The following is a 21,662-nucleotide window of genomic DNA, read 5'->3' as shown; positions in this document are numbered from 1 at the left end:
ACAAAAGGGGTAATCTGCAAACACGAGCAATAATCCCAACTGGGGCAAACAGTATCCAAGACAGGGTCAGGCAAACGGGTAATCCAATATACACCAGCGAGAATCAAAGGACCGGAAGACAGGCAAGGCAAGGGGGGAGGGGGTGCCATGTCCTTTTGGACTTGTTTATGCTAGTAAGGGAGTTAGGGTATTTTGATGTATTTCTGTTTTCTTTTGTTTTGGTACATTAGTCAGATTTTAATTATTAGGTATAGGTATTATGTTTGTTTTGGCCTGAGCTCCCTCTCGAAGTCATTAAAGCGAACCCTCCTGTATCTGTACAATAAAAATGTTATATTTTTCTTTTTGTAAATTACTCTGAGTTTGACTACTGGTCCTCACTGCTGGCACACACCACCATTTGTATTCTGTTACGTGACCTACCCTCCCCTAGACTTGATACAGGAACGTAACAGTGCTGTACTATTTCTTCCAAAATTCTGCTATCAATTGCTTCAAAAACAGACATAGTTACTTCATTTTGAAATTGTGGTCGAATCTGTGTGACCTCTGCATAACTAGAAGATGTGCCAATTGCCTTTCTGATATTATTGAAGGAAGCAAACTCATTGCATTTGCTGTCGGAAAGCATTTCATTGGGTATCTGACTTGGGGGGTTTGTAAGTCTCTCAACAGTAGCAAAAAGAGTGCGAGTGTTGTTTAAGTCGAGATCATCAGCTCGTTAGTTCAGTTCATGGACCTCTCTCCTAACGAGCTGATGATCTCAATCAGGTGTGTTAAGTGAGGGAGACATGCAAAATGTGCAGAGCAGGGGGCCCCCAGGACTGGAAGTGAGAACCACTGGTTTAAGTTACCGTTTATAAGGTTTGAGAAGAGGGTCTGTCTAGCTGTGGCTAGTTCCACATTGAAAGCATGAAGGCTGTCTTTATATATGCTATAGTGAATTTCGAATTTCGTCTTCCGCCACATCCGCTCAGCTTTTCTGCATTGTCTTTTCATACTCTGATCTGCTGTTGATTTTCAGATTTTTCTGCTGTGATTTTTGTCTGCCATTCTTCTTGCAGACTTTCACGGGAACAATATCATCAATAACATTAACTTTTGAGTTAAAGGAATCAAGGAGAAGATCAACAGAGTCTGCAGAAATGCTTGGTGTTAAAGATATAGGGTAAACATACCCATTAAGGTCACCAAAATCTACACTGAGACATTTTTAGTGCACAAGATATTGGTTTCAGAACAAAAAGTTATGTGAAAATAAAATATTAATCTGTTTAATGTTTAATTTTATTTTAAATGACAAATGCATTTCAATTAAGATATACAGTACATCATTAAATTCAAAAAGTCTGTCTGTGTTTAATGGGAACATTTTTGTACCCTTTAAACACACCCCTGTTCCCATTAAGCTCATCATATTTTATTAAAAATTCTTGCTTATTTTAAAGGGATACTCCACCCCAAAATGCAAATTTTGTCATTAATCACTTACCCCCATGTCGTTCCAAACCCGTATGTGGCGAGTGGGGCGGGGCCGAGAGCCGTGGGAACGGAGCGAGGCCGGTGGAGTTAATGATAATGAGCGACACCTGCGCCACTCACCGGTCTCGAGTCCCACGGAGGAGCTCCGGAAGGATAAAAGAAGGAGTGACGACAGTGGAAGACGAGAGAGGACCAGGCCTGGACTTTTATTTTGTATTTTATGTGCGGCAGTCGTCCGTGAGGGGCTGCCGCTTTACTTTGATGTTTGTTTATTTTATTAAAACTTTGTTTAAATGTTCGCCGGTTCCCGCCTCCTTCTTCCCGATCTACGAACTGTGTTACACTGTAAAAGCTTTGTTCGTCCTCGGAACACAAACAAGATATTTTAGATGAAAACCGGGAGGCTTGTGACTGTCCCATTGACTGCCAAGTAAATTACACTGTCAAGCAGTCGCGTAGCTACGGGTGGGCCTGTAATTTTCCAAATGGATGTAATTTATTAAACGATACTAATAAACATCTTATTTCACTGTAACTTTTTATTTATTAAAAATATTAAACGCTTGTTTTCATGGTCAATTACAGGTCGTTTCTTAGTTTTCCCTCTTCCTATAGGTGCATATCATCATACGCTTGTCAAAATGATGATTCGTCCGTTTCTGATAGTCCCACCCACAATGTTACGTTTACGACCTATGTTTACGACATAAGGATATAATAGTAAAATGCGCGCGTTTGTGAAGTTAAATTTGAAAATAGCCTAGTGAAGCAAACATAAATCAGATCAATTCTTTAAAAAGTAAAAGTCTTAGCAATAAATCCGGACCATCTACAGATGAAACCCGACTGACCACCTGAGGGTGCTGGATTTATCGATCGGAAACTTCTGAACCAAGTGTGTTTGAAGCATCATATTATGATAGGTACAGTGTTTGATCTGCTAAACAGATGTGTCCTTTGTGGAAAGAAACACATAAACGTTGTGCTAGATCCTGGTCGCCACGACAAACTGCATAATTTGCAGCTGCGCACATTTCTGTGGTCCTCGATGCGCGTGAACTGACAGAGACGCTTGATTATGAAATCATCAGCGAAGCCCCGTTATTTCACTCTGAGGTAATGCGTTTTAATAAACTTCTTTTAGTTAACGTTAGTTAATGCATTAACTAACATTAGCAATACATTTGTTACGTGTTTATTCATCTTTGTTAACCAGCTCTGGCAAATGTTAACAATGTTAACTTTTTAAATGTTATTTTTTAATTTTAATAATATCCTATTAGTAATTTTTTTTAGGTGTTTCAAAGGTCTCTGGACTGAAACGTTTTTTTAAAAATTAAATAAAGGGAATAACAGTGTGCAGATCTTTTTTCCACTATTAGTAAATTTTGAAATGGACATTAACATAACAAATTACTAATGTTAATGCATGCTTTAGATATACTGTGTAATGAACCTTGGTGCTGTATTTTTTGTTGGCAATTTGACATGCGGTTTTCATATACACACCTGGCCCACCCAGTTTTATGTAGGCCCACCCACTTAAACATTTCTGCCTACGCTAGTGCTGTCAAGGCGCAGAAAAGTATAAAAAACATTGTCAAAATAGTCCATCTGCCATCCGTGGTTCAATCTGAATTTTATGAAGCGACGAGAATACTTTTTGTACGCAAAGAAAATAAAAATAACGACATTTATTCAACAATTCGTCTGTTCCGAGGTGTTCCGAGGACGAACGAAGCTTTTACGGGTTTGGAACGACATGGGGGTAAGTGATTAATGGCAAAATTTTATTTTGGGGTGGAGTATCCCTTTCAGTTGGGGGGGGACTCTGCGTCGTTAGCGTTGGTATTGTATCAGACACTTGCTCTTAACATTATATGAAAATCAAGCTCAAATGGAGTTAACAATGTTTTTGACCAGAGAATGACAGAGATGGAGTGTTTTACGGCTGTAACTGTTTGTTTTCTGAGGCAGCAAGTGCATTACATGCTTTCATCAACTTTTACAGGTTATATACCGTTGATTGTAGCTATATGGGCGCTTAGTTTTTCTTGTTGTTTAATACACTTGGCCAAAATCTCAAATGAAGCGCTTATGCACAGGATATTTAAAACGTACAAAAGTATATTGGCTAGACGGCAAATAACCTAATTCTTCTCCACTCTTTAAACACACAAGGAACATGAATTCTGAATTCCCTTTAAGGAAAATCTTTAAAGAATAATTGTAAAAAAAAAATTTTTTTGAAGCTACAAAGTCGATCACAAAAAAAACAGAACACTAAAATCAAGCAACAAGGCATTCAATTTGATCAGTTATTCACAGTGAAGTGTCATTTAAGCACATTGCAGCATCTAGACTAGTCCACGTTCAGCTAAGTAACACATATTCAAAAATCAAATAAAACAAACCAATAAAACATTTCACTCATGGGGATGAACAGAAACTAGCCTCAATGATGTCAACTTATCTAGAGTCTCTTTAGGCTGGAATAAACTACATGATTTGTGCCCCAATTTTCCACAGATTTACAGTCTGGAAAAGTTGATGCTAGTTGCCAAAGATCAGAGCCAGTCTGCAGATTTGAGTTGACAGAATCCATAGCAAATCAATTTACTTAACTTAAAGTGACAACCATCAGTTTATATGTAAAGTCTGTTTATGAAGTATTTATATAGACATTCAGTGTGGAAGAGCTTAAAGAGAGCACACTGAGCTTAATTGGAGCAGCAATAATTTTTAATAAATTTCATGTAATATTTATTAAAATGACTGGATTTTTGCTAAATAAATAGTCTAGGTCAGGGGTAGGCAACATCGGTCCTGGAGTGCCGATGTCCTGCAGAGTTTAGCTCCAACCCTGAAAAAAACCTCACCTGCCTGTAGCCCTAGTAATTCTGAAGACCTTGACTAGCTTGTTCAGGTGTGTTTGATTAGGGTTGGAGCTAAACTCTACAGGACAGCAGCATTCCAGGACCGACGTTGCCTACCCCTGGTCTAGGTCATGTATTAAGTTCATACATATTTTAATATAAACAATATCTATGAAATTATACTTTTTCTTATTGATGTCACACTGAAGCTGTGTGATTTTCATAGTAGTGCACCCTTTAAGCTCACCTCAAAATAATATGAAATCTTTAAAAATTACAGCACTTTAAAATGACAGACCAGCAATAAACTGTCAATTTATAATATTATGGATGTACAGGTACAAGCCAGTAATGCCTGTGAAGTAATATGTTAGCATAGCACACAATCTTATACTGCTAGTCAGCTAACTGTTCTGTAGCATCTGCGCTATGTTACTAAAACTATCTTTTGGATCTAATGTAATTATTTCTCACATCCATGTTCCAGGTTCTAGTATTCAAAAGTTTGAACATTAATCTCTTAATTTTACAATAAGTAATGAAACTTACCCTAAATAAAGGCTTAAACATCTAAAAAATGCACATTTAAGGCTCCTCTTTTGGTGAAAGTTTTCAGACAGCTTTCAAAATGGCCGCCAGACAGTGAGCACACATGGAGACCCCATATCTCAGTGTGTATTGATCCGATTGACTTGAAATTATAGGAAGTATATAGTAACAAACACAGCAATTGGTTAAGTAATAATGAGAAACAGAATGCGAGGAGCACCTTTCAGCACAATACCTAGGTATTCAAAAGACAAGTACTGACCAAATGACACTTGCTTGCATTGATGGACATCTTTAAATAGAGCAGCTACACCTCCACCTCTCCTAACAGTCCTGCAGACACTTATAAAATTAAAGTTAGGAGGGGCTGTTTCATTGAGGACTGTTGCACTGCAGCTGTCTTCTAGCCATGTTTCATTTAGAAACATAAAATCCAGGTTGTTTGTGGTTATTAAGTCATTGATCAGAAATGATTCATTTTTTAGTGAGCGAATGTTTAAAAATGCTAACTTGATGGCATTACTTTGTGTCTCAGCAATCTTAGTTTGATGCATAATAGGCCGCAGATTAGATGGGTCAGCCGTACGGCTTGAGAAGGTCTTAGACTTTCTATCACGTTATAAAACAGAGATAGAGAAAGCTACAGGCACACTGGGTTCCAGCTTGTTCTGTAAATATTTGTGAAAGTTGCTGCTACCATAGCGGGGACCCGACACATATCACTGAGAGTAGCTGTCAGTTGTTTTTGGTTCACCTACACCAGATAAGAGGAGGATTTGGGCCCTGGCGTTGTGGCAGCGGTCGAAGAGCTCTCACAGGAGGAGGAGGATGAGCTGGGTCCACAGGCTTTGGTGGTTGTGGGGCCTGCCGGTTTTTAGTTGATATCTGGGGGCTTGCAGCGAAAGAGTGGGAGAGTTTTTCACTGGAAATAACACATCCAGTGTTATTTTAAAAACAAACCTAAAAAAAAAAAAACTATCAAGCTAATTTTTATTAACTATAGTTTTTTTGTTTGTTTGTTTAATGATATAAAATGTTTTGATGTATAACTGATGGAAAAAATATTTCATTTAATAAAATAACATGTTAGACATTTATATAAAACATACATCTTTTGTTACTTTTTAATTTATTATTATTATATTTGTTTTTCAATTTTCTTTTTTATTTTAGGAATTGTGTGGATCCGATCGGCACACTGTACTGAAAATCAGTGTTGCTATTTTTAACTAAAACTATTTAAAATAATTTTAGATGACTGAAATAAAGCTGAAATAAAATAAAATATTAATAAGGTGAACATAAAACTTAAAACATTAACAAAAATTTGGCAAATGACTGAAATAAGTTGAAGTTGAAGTACTAAAGAAATAAATAGAAATAGAAAAAAATATAAAATTATAAAAATGACAAGCACAAAACAAAATTACTAAAACTTAATCTAAAATGAAAACTAAAAATAAAAGCTAATTTAAAATACTAATCAGCCACTAAATTGAATGTTATAATATAAACAGTGTTGGGCTAGTTACTCAAAGAATGTAATATATTACTCATTACTAGTTACTCCTTTCAAAAGTAATATTGCTACTTGACTTATTACTTTCTGGTAACAGTAATTAGTTACACTACTAGTTACATTACTTTTTCTTCACGCCCCACAGAAGTTGTAACTGTGTATCTTCCAGATAAAATTCTTCAAGAATGTTATTAACAACATATTTCTGCCTCATCATTTGACCAAAATCGCAGTCAGAAGTTATTACAAACACTCAATAGTGATTGATAGTGGCATTCAAGTAGAAGTGTAGAAGTATATTCATCTCATTAATTGTCATGTGTAGCTTGAAGTAATTTTTCCGTTACCCATATGTGATTACATTTCGTTATGCATTTTATCAAATCACATGAATTTGTAAGAAACTGTTTAATTTTCCAAATATATATTTTAATTGTATTAATATAATGTACCACATGCTGATCAGAGGGATGTAATGCCAGAGTAAAGTAAAGCCACAACTTACACAACAGATCTTTTTTCCTGACAAAATCAATATAATGCAATATTTCTATCTGCTGAATGTAAGCTTTTCCATATTCCAAGCTTGCCTGCTGCACTGGGGACATCACATGCATGTGCGAATCATGAAAATAAATCTAGGAATTATTTGATTGTTAGATTTTAAATCAGCGGGGTTGAGGCATCAAAAGTAACTAAGCTGTTTTATGGAAAGTAACTGTAATATTATTACTGAAATCTTATTAGTAATTAGTTACACTACTAGTTACTGCAAAAAGTAATATTATTACAGTAACTAAATTACTAGTAACTAGTTACTGCCCAACACTGAATATAAATAAATACAATAATATAAATAATACTAAAATAATGCTCCAGTTCACTCCAGTAGAGTGTTCTGCAAACCTTAGCAACAGTAACCAAGGGGCGGAGCTTAGCAAAGGGTCAATTATGGACTATGGCAAAGAGACTATGACCTTCCTAATGGCTCGGTTAATAAATATTTAGGTTCATGCATTATCAATCTTTAAATCCATTTCCCAATTATGGTTTACATTACAAAAGGTTTGTCCCCAGCTCTGTAAAGATCAGAGGATAATTATGGATCCATCATGTGTGGTGTGTGAATCCTCTTTCCTGGCCTGTAGAACATTACAGAACATTCAGTTTTAATTACATTTAACAGAAAGGTCATTTCATTTCAATCAATACACAGGCCATTACATTAAGAAAACCAGAGGGGAACCATTAATGAATATAACGTAAATTTAGCTGAACTGATGATCTCTAAAAATGTCAACATCAAACCGTTTAGACAGGATGTTTCTATATTCAGTTATCACACCCACATGTGTGTAATTTTTAAAGGAACAGTTCACGCAAAAATAAAAATAAATGAAAATTCACTCACCCTCAGGCCATCCAAGATGTGTTTGTTTATTTATCAGAAACGTTTTGGACAAATGTAGCATTTCATCACTTGCTCAACAATGAATATTCTGCAGTGAATGGGTGCCGTCAGAATGAGAGTCCAAACAACTGACAAAAACATCACAATAATCCACAAGTAATCAACACATCTCCAGTACATCAGTCAGCATCTTGTGAGCAAAACGTTGCGTGTTTGTAAGAAACAAATCCATCATCAAGATGTTTTTAACTTTAAACCGTGGCTTCCGGTCCAGTCCATAATCCATAATATTGCTTCCTCCAGTGAAGAGGCCATCTCGTCTGAATCAGGAGAGAAATATGCACAGATCAAGCACCCTTTAAAGGCTAAAACAGTCCAAAACAGTTGTAAACAAATAAGTTGGTGGATTTTGATGGGAGAGGACAACAGGGGATTGACCTTTTCACTGGAGGAAGCGTTATTATGGATTATGGATTATGGATTCGTATTTTGGCCAGAAGAAACATTTTATAGTTAAAATGCCTTAATGATAGATTTGTTTCTTACAAGCACACATTTACACTTCACAAGACATTAATTGATGGACTGGAATTACTTGTGATGTTTTTATCAGTTGTTTGGACTTTCATTCTGACGGCACCCATTCACTGCAGAGGATCCATTGGTGAGCAAGTGATGTAATGCTAAATTTCTCCAAATCTGTTCTCAACCTCATCTCGGATGGCCTGGAGGTGAGTGCATTTTTAGCATATTTTCATTGTTTGGTGAACAATTCCTTTAAAGCAAACAACATTGAAAGCAACCAGAACATTTTTAATCATTTACTCTCCCTAATGTCATTCCAAAAACATTATTTTGTCATTTATATCCTGCCTATCCTCTCTTTTTGTGCTTTATAAAGGACGCCATTTAGAGTAGTATTTCATGAAGGTGAGTAAATGATGACAAAATCTTAATTTTGGTTGAACAACAACAACTGAAATTCAGTACTGCTAATATCGTTTACACTAATATGATAAATTGTCTCCTCACTTCTAAGTCACTACAGATAAATGATTAATTTAAATTGACAATAAATTAAAGTGATGTTAATATAGCATAAAAATGATCAGTCTGGGCACTATAAGGATAAGGCAAAGATCACTGAGGCCAGTAATATGCAGTAAATCTCTTTTGTGGTGTTCCAGCAGCAAGCACAGAGGAACTTTATCAGTCTATTCTCAGGAGACTAATAAAGCGATGATACTGATGATACATCTTTATTCCGACCGCCTAATGCAGAGGCCAAAGACTGTCACCATGGATACCTCACATGGAGACAGCAAGAGTGAAAAACAAATACCCTGAATGTCACGAATGTGGGGGCATTCGGCAGGATCTCACGGGAGCGTGCAAATGACACGATCCGCACCGTGGCTTACAGGCACAGTTTGAAGATTTAGAAAGAGTAAGAGAGAAGTCAATGGAAAACAAATTAAAAGCATCGGATCACAGACAACCGATGCATTCATTTGTTCACGTATTGAAAGCAGCAGAGGTAGGGGAAAGGTTATAACGACAGCTTCAAACTGAAAGTTGTTTTTTCCATAGTTCCAGGGTCACGGCTGAAATGATGCACCGATGAACCCTGCATTATTGTTAGATGCTTTTTTGTGTGTCACTCTGCAAATTCAGAGCTTGTCTGATCTGCGTCACATTGAACATGAGACAGCGAGCCTCCACCTCTATCTCATTAGTTATTGATTGAGGCCCTCTTCCAAATGACACATTCAACTTCTGGACTACTGCTGTCGATACTGAACAACAAAACAGATACACAATAAAGTCTTTGTGATGATTTCTTCAAATGTCAACTGGCCATGACATCATGTCTCAGTTACATCAAACATCCATTATGTGCATATCTACCTGCTGATTTTATATATATATATATATATATATATATATATATATATATATATATATGATATGATGATTGTAAAAATTATTATTATTTATAATACGTATAATTACATAATATATAATTATTGTATTATTATATGAAAATATTGTTTACAATATATACATATAATATTTTAATAATTGTAAAAAAAATTATAAAATAATTTAGAATTAGAGTTTATAGATTTATAAATTTATAAAACTTGGGTAATAAGAGCTAAATATCTTTGAAGTCTTAAACCATAAGAGCTTAACAATTTATTTAATCCAAATAAGAGAAAATGTCTTTTCTGTTGATGAATAAAATATAGTTATATATAATTATTAAAAAATATTGTGCATAAAATATATACAATTATTTATCATTATAATATATACATTTCAGTGCTATAAAATTTGTATAATAAGAGCAAAATCGAGCCAAAATCATAACAACAGTTTAATCCAAATGAGTTAAAATGTCTTTACTGTTAATTAAACTGTTAAATATAATAAAGAATAATTATGATTATTAAAAGTTTTGATTATATAATATATAATATATACATTTCAGAGCTATTAAACTTGGGTAATAAGTCTTAAATCGTAACATCTTATCTTTTTATTTCAAATGACAGAAAATGTCTTACTTTGCTGTTTATTAATACAATATAATTATTGTAAATTATTTAAAAAATACTGTGTATAAAATGTTAAAAAATTATTTATAATTATTATGTATTTCAGAGCAATAAAACCTTGTTTAAGAGCCAAATTTCTTTGATATTTGAAATGATAAAAGCTTAACAGTTTACTAAACTAAACTAAAATATTGTTTTATGTATTTGTGTGTGTGTGTATATTTTTTTTGGGGGGGGTCTAACGGAGAGGAATCTTAAGCTAATGATGTCACCCGAGTGCATGATGTCATTCCTGGTAGGTCATTAGGTCATGCACACACACTGCGCAGGGACCCAATGCAGCATGGGTAATTTAGGATAGTCTTTCACAACCTCTCAATTTGTTTTGTATTAGCAATAGTGAGCTGTGAGGTTATCCAGTGCACAGGGGATCGGTCAGTTCTGAGGCCACTCAAGCGCAGCTTGGCTAATTTAGCCTGTACTGACTTTAATTAGCATGGTGGTAATGTGATTCTGCCGGTACCACAGCAGTCTGACTTTAGCCAGACCACGAACAAAGCGGAAGAACAACTCTTTACCCATCCTCTCTATTTCACTGCCTCTGCCTGAACACAAAACTTGAATTCTTGCAAAGCCTGGAAGATCAGTAACTCTAATGTCTGTAATGACGTGTCATTACTCCAAGCCATTTCCCTAATAGACAATTCAATTATGTGTGTAGGCACATTGAGCAGGTTTCTCTTTCTTGGGCTGTTCATATCCACTATTATGAAAACGGTTTATGAATGTATCTGTCCTTTGCTTCTGGAGTGCTTAACGTCGCCTATTGTGCTTTTTAAGCTCTCGCATTTGCAATGGTAATTTAAGTCATTTTAGTGACTCATACAGAGATTTTCTCTATAGGCAGAGAGAAACATGCAAACAGAGGCGGTTCACACTTGAGCTCTGGCCAGTTTTCATCTCGCTGCATGATTAATGTTTTAACCAGATGAGTACCGTTACTTCGAGATGCAGAATGACACATAAGCCTTCTCTGAAATCACATACTGTGTGTACATGAAAAAAAACTTGGGATGAATGAAGACTAAGAAGCTGCTGTAAGTTGTGTGCAAGTTGTTGTTTTTTATTATAGACACAGTACAGAGTAGGAGAAGGCGATTTATTGAATATTCACAATTTTACTATGATTTTGCTGACAATAAATTAATAAATATTAAGCATGATATTTTAATGTTTTTTTTTTTTTTTTTTAATAAATATTTTCTTAAAGAGTCTGTTATTAGACTAATTTCATGGCCGCTCCTTTTCTAAAAGTATGATAGTTAAGGCAGATCATTAGAATTGATAGGAGTGATTCATTTCTGTGAATCTGTTCAAATTCAATGAATCACTGATTCATCAATAGAAAAATCAATATAGAACACAGATAATGATTTGTCACTAATGATTAGTGGCACTCAATAATGATCACGGAAGTCCCTGTGTGTTGTGTTTTTTTATGCATTAAAATATTTTTTTTTAAATATCTACTCCCTTCAGGATACAAGACCTCTTTCAATTTGTGCATTAAGCATTTTGATTTTGATGTGCTAAAATAGTTTTTTTTGTTGTTGGTGGTGGTGTCGTTAAATACAAATACAAACCATTCAACAACAAAAAAAGTGTAAAATTTAATTTTAATTTTATTATTATTATTTTAATTTATTCATTATTATTATTATATTTATTAAATGTATTGTTTTTTTGTTTTGTTTTTTTAACAACTTTTATTAAGCAAAGATGCACTGAATTGATCAAAAGTGACAGTATAGACATGTAAAATGTTACAAAACATTTCCATTTCAAATAAGTTCTATATTTGATTATAAATGCTTTCTACATTCTTTAAAAATTCCACGGTTTTCAAAAAAAAATAAAAAATTAAGCAGCAAAACTGTTTTCAACACTGATAATAATAAGTAATATTTCCTGAGCAGGAAATCAGGATTTCTGAAGGATTAAATTTAGCTTTGCCATCACAGGAATAAATTACATTTCAAAATATTTAAAAGAAATCAGTTATTTTAAACTGTAATAATATGTCTTTTTTTTTTTTTTTTTTTTTTACAGATTTTTTGATAAATCAAATAAATGCAGCCTTGAGCATAAGAGACTTCTTTAAAAACATTTTATAATCTTACTAATCTTCTTACCAATCTCAAACCTCTAAACAGTAGTCTACAAGTAAATATCAAGAGATATATTTATATTTAAATATCTAGATTATTTTAGCCAAATATTGCACAAACCTCGCAGAGGAAATCATGGGGTAGAATGGGATCTGAACACAACACAGGCTGTTTTCAAATCTGTCTCTCCCATATGAACACCCATATTTATCTGGTTCATGGGTGCTAAAGTTTTTTCAGAGATTTAGATGCAGCAAATTTCCATTAAAGGTTCATGCAAAAACTCATCGACTTTCAAAATGATTAAATACTGAAGGATTTTCAGATGCATGTCTTGAATCTTCACGTTTCCCCTGCAGGTGGTAGGAATGCTTTTTAAACTCTCTGTGTCCATTTCCAGAGATTGACAAAACCCTGATGACTGTAAACATTCTGCGCATCAGTCAGGTGTAAAAAGGTCTTCTGAGTTGCTATGGCGACCTGAAATGTTTAACCATGGAGAAACTGTGGCGCTATACACATTAAACGCCCACAATCCATTAAACCGCAATACGTCTCAAGATGTAATTACTGTTCAGGGTAATATGACATGCTATAGTCTGCATAGCATTCAAAATGTGTCATTTCTGTGCAACTAAACAGAATTGCAAGTATAATTTGCGTGTAATTATATAAGTTGTGAGAAAATATAACCAAAGTTGTGCATAATGTGCCTTGTCCAAATGCAACATATGGTGTCCTCACAAAAGGAAGCTGTATTGGCATGACAGTTAGAGCGTGAGGTATAAGGGAGCTGGCTGTGGTAGTTGGTGGCAGTTGGTCACTTCAGGGGACTCTTACCTAATTCTGGGATCTTTGGCCACGGACATGTCCCTTCCAGCCAGTCCTTGGCTCTGGCCCCTCACTGAGCCCCACCTGTGCCTGAGGGCCCGAGAGCCGGGCTGCATCGCAATCATGGAGTGAACAGAGTCGCCTGTGGGAGACACAGTATGTTCTAGATTATTCTCATAATGGAATACTGACGTAAACATTGATCATGAAAACACCCTATAGGAATGTCAAATGTACTTTAAATTAAAAATATATAAATATTAAATTAAAAAAAATAGTATTTAAAAAAGTGGTATTTGTAGGATTCACTCAATATGTGTGGTGTTTCTCTTTTTTTTTCTTTGTTATACTATAATACAATTTATTTTATATTTTTTATTTAATTTTGTTTTATATATTGTACTTTTATATGTTTTTACTGTTTACTGAAAAAAAAAATTGTGTCATTTTAAATACTTAAAAATTTGTATGTATTTATATATATATATATATATATATATGTGTGTGTGTGTGTTTGTGTGTGTGTGTGTGTGTGTGTGTGTGTGTGCATGTGTAATTACACTGGTATTGGTGCAGGGTTATTATAGTCACCTAAAACTAAAACCATAAAAAATCATTACTTGAAATACAAATAAATGTAAATTTTTATTTTATTTTATATTTTTATATATTAATTTTACATTTATTTATTTTTATATTTTTAGTACTATTTTATATATATATATTTAGTACTAAAAGAACTAAAAGTAAACAATTTACTAAATAATTACTAAATAAAAACGATATATATATATTCTAAACAATTACAAAAACACAGAATAAATAATAATAATAATAATGCTATACTGGCATCAACTGCTGAAATTTTGGTGTCGTGATAGTCCGTTCAGCGCAGTTTTCTTGAAAGTCTCTTCACCAAATTAGTTTCTCGCTCATCATAACTCACACAGCTTGTGTGAGAAGTTAAAATTAAAGGCAATAATTCAAACCATGATCAGTAGGTATTTAAAAGCTCTCTGATATGAGACTTCTGCTCGTTTCCTCGTTGCCAGAGGAGAAATATGACGATTTGACGTTCTATTAGAATTAAAATGTATTATTGTCATGCTGAAGTTTCTAATTATTACCATCCATTGGCATTTAGATGTGGACTTCATTAATCTCTCAGAGAATTATTTCAGTCGCTCTCTCAGGGTTCAGTGTGCCTGAAGCTCCAGATAGGAGAAATTAATTCAATTAAACTTTGTTTCACTGTGCAGTACCTTTCCTTTTCTCCATTTAGTATCTGTACAAAAACAGCTAAGGGACAAATTCAGTGAACAGTTGCAGCACTTTTGCACATGGTATTGTAACATTTTTTAAATATAATTTATAGATATGTTTTTAGTGGGACCTGTTATTTATTAATATTTTAATGTACGCATTATTAAACTACCATTGTTTTTCACTATAAAATGTTCCTGTTTAAGTTAAAGTTAACATTTAATATTAATTTATACATTTACATTAGTAATATATTTATTTGATTTATTTGGTTGTATTCTTTCCTTTACCACAAAACAAAATTTAAAAATGTCTTTATGAATACAAAATAGTTAAATCAATCAAAATGTTTTTTTGTTTTTTTATAAATACAGTGAAAGATATATTTAAGCTGTGATCACTAAATTACCATAAAAGTCTGATGTATTGAATATGATACAACAAAAAAATATGCATGACATTTCAGTATAAACTTTTTAGACTTATTTATTTATTCTGACTATTTTTTTCATATGTCAGGTTTACCCCAGCATAAAATATATGTTCTAAGTAAACTTTGCTAACATTCACATTGAGTTATAAAAATGTCATGAATCATGTCCACTTTTTTAAATGTTTTTTTTGTTTTTTTGTTAGGAGAACGTTGCATTTTATAAGTTTCCAAACATTACCAACCGTTACTTTTGAATGTTCTCTGAATCTTGATATAAGTAGTAAGATGAATGTCCAACTAAAATCTTTCAGAAATAAAACATTCCATCAACATTGTATTTAAAAAAAAAAAAAAAAAACGTTTTTGTGCTAATGTTTTGAGAACATTATTAAATACCAGATAACTTCGAACATTCTATCACCATTATTGGAAGAACATTCGTTGATAACTTTGAGAGAACCTTCCCAGAATGCTAATCAAAGTTCAGAGAACGTTCCTTCTTAGCTGGGACTGAACTAAAGAGTCGACTGAAGTAGAGGAGAGTTGCTGTAAAGACCAAGTAAAGTACGACATACTGCAGCAATCTACAGCATCCTCTACAAATGTGCAAGACTGGGAATTGGCATGCAAATTGTGTTCAGTACAGATTTTAAGGGTCCATTTGTAACATTACCCAATTTGCATAATACCTTTTTTGAAGCAGGCGCTAAAACAATGCAGACATTGCTTTCAAATTAATGTTGCTATCAGCAAGCACATTTCATTCTTCGTGAATTCCACCCTAATTCTGCTTGAAGTGTGTTTGTGTGGCAGTACACCAAAGAGAGAACAAAAAACAGGAAAGTGAAAGAGAGAAGACAGAGACAAGCGTGAGAATGCAGTAGCATGTGTGACTAAATATGGTGAGAGAGAGCAGTTGGGTGGACACGACAATTACGGCCTAATTTATGATTCAGTGTCGGTGAAATTGGGTTTTACTGGTTGCCATAGAGATATATTCTGAAAATTCCCTGCAAAGCTATTCATCCATAATGTCAAATGTTGTTGCCCAGAAATTCTCATCAGTGGAGGCTGATACACACCATGAATCAGAAGAGCAGAAGATTTGTGAGTGTAAACATGGAGCCATACTGAATAGCCCACATGTCTAAGTCTTATCGCTGTATGTGTGTGTATGGTTTAAGAGATATATGTGACCGCATGCGAGTGGCAGGTGTGACCGTGATCGCCTCGATTAAAATTTCACTTCTCGTCTGCAGAAACAACTGTGTCCGATTGAGCTTTTGCAGCTGAGGTCAATGGCATTGCACCTCACAGACAAACTGTAGTGAAGCCTGCAGGTGATAAAAGCATACTGCAAAACCTCATTTATAAAATGGATAGTTTCTCTAAACTCTGATTGGCTGAGCTACATTCAAAGCTATTGTAGACACACCTGTGACCACATCATATTATATATATATATATATATATATATCAGTGTGCCAAATTGCTATGTTGCTTACCAACTTTAAACAGCCTAATGTTAGGCTAATTAAATGTATTATTTTGTGGGAGAATTGTTTTTATTAAACGTAACAATTTATAAAACATTGGAGATTTTTATTACATTGGAGATTATTTTATTTACAATATGTAATATAAGTCTCTGGTGTCCCCAGAATGTGTCTGTGAAGTTTCAGCTCAAAATACCCCACAGATCATTTATTATATCATTTTGAAAATGCTTATATCAAGTGGAAGCAGAATCACGCTATTTTCGTGCATGTCTCTTTAAATGCAAATGAGCCACTGCTCCCTGCCCCCTTTTCCAGAATAAGACTGTGCCTTTACAGCTCATACCTCATATCTCTGCCAAAAAAAACCCATCTATTTGGTTTTGATTATCATGTCTATCGTACTGAAATCATGCATTTTAAACCATGGCTGCATTTCCCAATTGCCACCAATGAAGCTATGACATTTTTTATTTAAATGCTGCTTTTAAATGCTCTAGCATGAAGATAAACATGGCGGATTGTGTGCAGGATATCTGCTAACAGGGCAGGCTGTCAACAGACGTGGATGAGGCTTGTAAAATGTAACATCACATTTTACGGATTCTACGAACGGCTTGTTCTGAGACACTGCTTATGATTTATGGGTATTAAAAAAAAGGAGCGGGTGGATTTTTCTCATTATAGGGTGGTTGTGTGCACACACTGCCAACACACATTCATGTCCAAACAACATGTAAAAGTGAATTTTGCATTGTTACGCCAGTAGGTGGCGAGAAATTACTACCTTTATGAGTGCATCATTCAATGGCTACATCCAAAATCGCATACTTCCCTACCATATTGTAGGCCATTTCTGAATGGCAGTAAAGTGACACATCTGATGCTGGTAGGTCACGATACATTCAGATTACATTTATCCTACAGACATTCTAACTATAGAACATATTTAGAACATACTAGTAGCGGTTGCAAAGTAACTATGTGTTCAAAAGAAGTACCTACTCAGACAGTATGTGATTTTGAAAACAGCCCACCATTCATTCAACTGATTTGTTTAAAAAGTATTAATTTGAGGACAAACCAAGTGACAGGCTTTATGAGTAAGTCGTTGAATCATTCATTCAACCAATTCGCTCAAACACACTAATTCATTCAGGAATGAAACAAGTGGCTGCGTTGACTCATTCACTCAAAAGATTCATTCAAAAACGCTGATTCGAACATCCTATTGTGCTTTGTTTCAGAGATGCAAACTATTTTCAAATAATTTTCATTTTTCGAAGCAAAAACAGTTAAGTAACTAGCAATAATGTGTCTCAAATTTAACTTTAAAATTAACTTCTCATATTGCTTAACTAATTACCTTCATATATCTGTGTTGGTTTAGTGCTGCACCAGTCAGATTTAAATACATTTTCTTTCTATACAAATTAAGCCCGCAATTTACATTGCGCTATTAATGTCAGCAGGTAAAAGTTGGTAAGCTAATTTTAGTTGTTTTTTCACTTTTCTGTGCACCTTCTAAGCAAATTTGGCTGGTGAGTAAAGTATTGTGCCTAAAAATTGCTCTGTTACCTATATTATTGGCGATTCACACACTCTTTAGTGAATTGCATGCTAAAAATACAGTGTGTCCAATAAAATGTAGCGACCAATTCCTAGCGAATTCCCCCTCTGAAAGCTTGTTTTTGTGTATGTGATACATTAAAGCTGTGAATTCATCCTTTTTCAGACAATAATTCACACTTGTGGGGATAGAAGAGGCATCTAAGCATTGCAGTCCGTTAGCAGGCAATTTGATTTGCTCGTGGCAGTTCAACCAGACCTGTGAGGACATGTTTCATGTTACCATGGAGAAGAAGAGGAATAGACACTCTAGCACTCAGTGAAAATCCTTTCAAGGCTCAAAAAAGCACAACGGTTTTACATTAACGTAAGAACAACAGTAAATTCCTATGGTTGTTCAGTAAAATCATTCAGATGAGTGATCATGAAGTGCCTGTACGATCACATGAAGTAAGATGACATCTGAATCCAGTGGCTGACTTCCAAACAGATGATCCACTCATAACAACCTACTCCAGTTCTGTGACTACGAAAAGCAACAGGTAGAGCTTAGGTTCACACAAAAATAACATTTCTGTCATCATTTACCCACCCTTATATCAATCCAAAACTGACCTAGGGGTCACTAGAGGCACACAGACAATTTTAGAAAAATAAAATAAAATACAAATATCTTAATTTGATATTATTATGCTTCCATTTAGCATTCTAAAAACTGGCCATTTACATTTTTTCATGAAAATGTTTCTTAGGATTGTAGCTTACAAAATAATTCAAATAAAAGTAAACAATAAAGATCAAGTTCAAATATATTTATTCTGGCTTTAGTTCAATAATAAAGTAAATATATATTTTTACATAGTAATGAAATTATATAGACCCCTCACAAGAGGATCACCTGTTTTAATGGAACAGTTTACTGATAAATTGAAATTTACTGGAACTCGTGCCCATTCGTCATAATTCTCAAGTCTCATTTGTGTATATTCAAATATGTAATATTATCAAGGAAGCATTTTTTGGATCTTGACTGCATTTTTGTGTTGGAAATACGGCTTTGGAATGACATGACAGTAAGTAAATGATGACAGAATTGAAATTTTAGGGGGTGAACTGTTCTTTTTAAACATCCTATTACAGGTCAAAATGTAAAGGTTTTGACCCATGAACTGCTAAAAGGGCAAAGTCGATCGATCTGAATGAGGGTTTATTTACAACCAATGTACTCCTGAGCAAAGAAAAGAACTCCGTAGGGCTTTGTGCTTAAATAGACACTGGATTAAAGTAAATGAAATACACATTACAGAAAAAGTGGCTCCTGATCATTCTCTAAAGGAGAACATTCAATAATTCATTGACGGAATGAAAGGATCTCACAAATGCTCATGCACTTTTTCATGAAACGTCTCCCATCAGGCGGGCTGCGAACTCATTTCCTGCAGTTCCCAGCCTGGGTGATTTGAGGTGTGCGAGTCTCTGCTACGGCCAGATGGTTACACTTCAGTGGATTTGATGGAAACGACACGTCTGTTACTCACAGTGTGAGTCTATTCAATACAGATGCTAGAGAAATTTCTTAACTAACATTTGTGGCTAAAGTTAATTCATTTACAGTTTTTTTCAATTGCTAACAAGCGTTTACCAATACTTACAGTTTTTTACAATCGCTATGACATTTTTTCCAATACTTCTAACAATTTTCCTAAACTCTTAACGCACCAACACACCTACAACACACAATTGACAAAACAGTTCATTTCATGTTCAAAATCACACACTGCAAACTAAACTCTAACACTAATTTTCAAAATACAATAATATACAATAACACAATACACTACATCTACCTAAACACTGCAAGCATGTCTCAAAATCAAATTATTATTCCAAAACACTAACACATGTTCTCTTCCAACAGGAACATTTAGTCGATCATAGCACAATATCATAAAAACACTAACATCAAATGGAATTACAGAAACTGTATTATTTTAGGTGTCAGGTCTGACCTTACAGTAATACAGTATATTGCATTGATCATAGATTGTGTTTTACACTACAGTTTGTTTTTCTTTTTGGGTTTAGTAAATTCATGTATTTTGTCTTATTGCTGCAGAAATTCAATACAAAATTTGAACGACCCATCTCAGAGTAGCTTTATAGAATGAACGGTTTATGGGAGAAAAAGAGACTGAGACAGAATTGCTGCAGTAAAGGCTTTATTTGCAACAGGACATTAGAAAAACAAGAAAGAAAACAAGAATGCATGAAAACAAAAGATATGCAATATTCTGTCATTTATTATGTGAAAGTACAAAATATACAAACAGAAAAAGCCACAGAAGAATTATATATAAATGTAATCTAATCTGCCCGGCCTTCTGCATTAGGCCACATGTTCTCATCCATATCACACCTGATATCTTCTCTGGCCAGGCTTCTTGGGAAGAATCTTTTGGTATGCCTTATCCTTCCTGGTATTGTTCAGCTGTGATGTCTTGGCATTCAGCATCCATTGCATCCTGGAGGGACATTTGACCCAGTGGACGATGGTCAAAAACCTTCCATCTCCAGGCTCAGAAAAACTTCTCAATGGGGTTGAGGAAAGGGGAGTAAGGGGCAAGGAAAGGAGACATCATTCTCGAATGGGTGTCAGACCAGGCTCTGACTGCACTGGGAATGGTGGAATGCCACATTGTTCCATGTGATCACATATATTGGCAAGTGGTCTCCCACCTGTCCCCTTTCTCTGGCACCAGTCTTTGGTGCAGATCTTCTAAAATATCCAACCCAATCTCATGAAAGTGCATATAAATAGTACACCAAATAAAAATGAAAACCCGTGATATTGATGGGTAGGATTAGGGTTGTGGGGTAGATGCGTATTACCTGCACGTGAAAACTGCGTTTTATATACATGCCAAACACGTTTGTATCATATATACGCCATGAGTACCATGAGTTTTTATTTTTATTTGGCATACTATTTATATGCACTTTCATGAGACCGGGCTCAAACTATCACATTTAAGCAGGAGTGCACTTTTCCACACAAGATCGGCCCAAAGAGGTCTTCATTTACTGTATATATGGTCACGCAACTGAAAGAACCTCAACACTTAAGTGTGTTTCCTAGATGGGAATCAGCTGTAATTTCTATATTTGCATAGCTTCAATCACCTGTTTCTCATTAGCAATGGAATAAAATACAAGGGACATATTTGTGTTTCAATTCACAATATGAACAGCTGTTCACTTTGACTTTAGCCTATAAGTTAGTTTTAGAACATGATGTTATCTGTTCTGATATACAGTGTGAAAGCATTTGAAAATTTGGCAGTAAAATTACATTGTTTTGGTCTTGATTGAGCTTGTGTGTGAAAGAAGTTCAAGCATTTTAAATTTGTGTTAACTGTATGCATTTTGTGTCAAAGCAACAAGAAATGTGTTAATTGTATAGCCTACACAGACAGATGTTGTGCTAACTGTGTTAAGAGTTTAGGA

General features: G+C 34.6%; 1 protein-coding gene across 3 annotated transcripts in view; it reads right to left on the bottom strand.

The window, feature by feature from the left end:
* The window catches only part of pde1a (phosphodiesterase 1A, calmodulin-dependent), a 104,115-nt gene that overhangs the window by 70,040 nt on the left and 12,413 nt on the right, over positions 1–21,662 (bottom strand). For all 3 annotated transcript variants that reach the window (XM_058786065.1, XM_058786066.1, XM_058786067.1), the window contains exon 2: positions 13,407–13,539. In XM_058786065.1, coding sequence (XP_058642048.1) covers positions 13,407–13,539 — 133 coding nt within the window. The remainder of the gene's footprint in view (positions 1–13,406; positions 13,540–21,662) is intronic.

This window comes from Onychostoma macrolepis, chromosome 09, assembly GCF_012432095.1.
Source record: "Onychostoma macrolepis isolate SWU-2019 chromosome 09, ASM1243209v1, whole genome shotgun sequence".
Taxonomy (NCBI): domain Eukaryota; kingdom Metazoa; phylum Chordata; class Actinopteri; order Cypriniformes; family Cyprinidae; genus Onychostoma; species Onychostoma macrolepis.
This window is presented reverse-complemented; position numbering and strand designations above follow the sequence as displayed.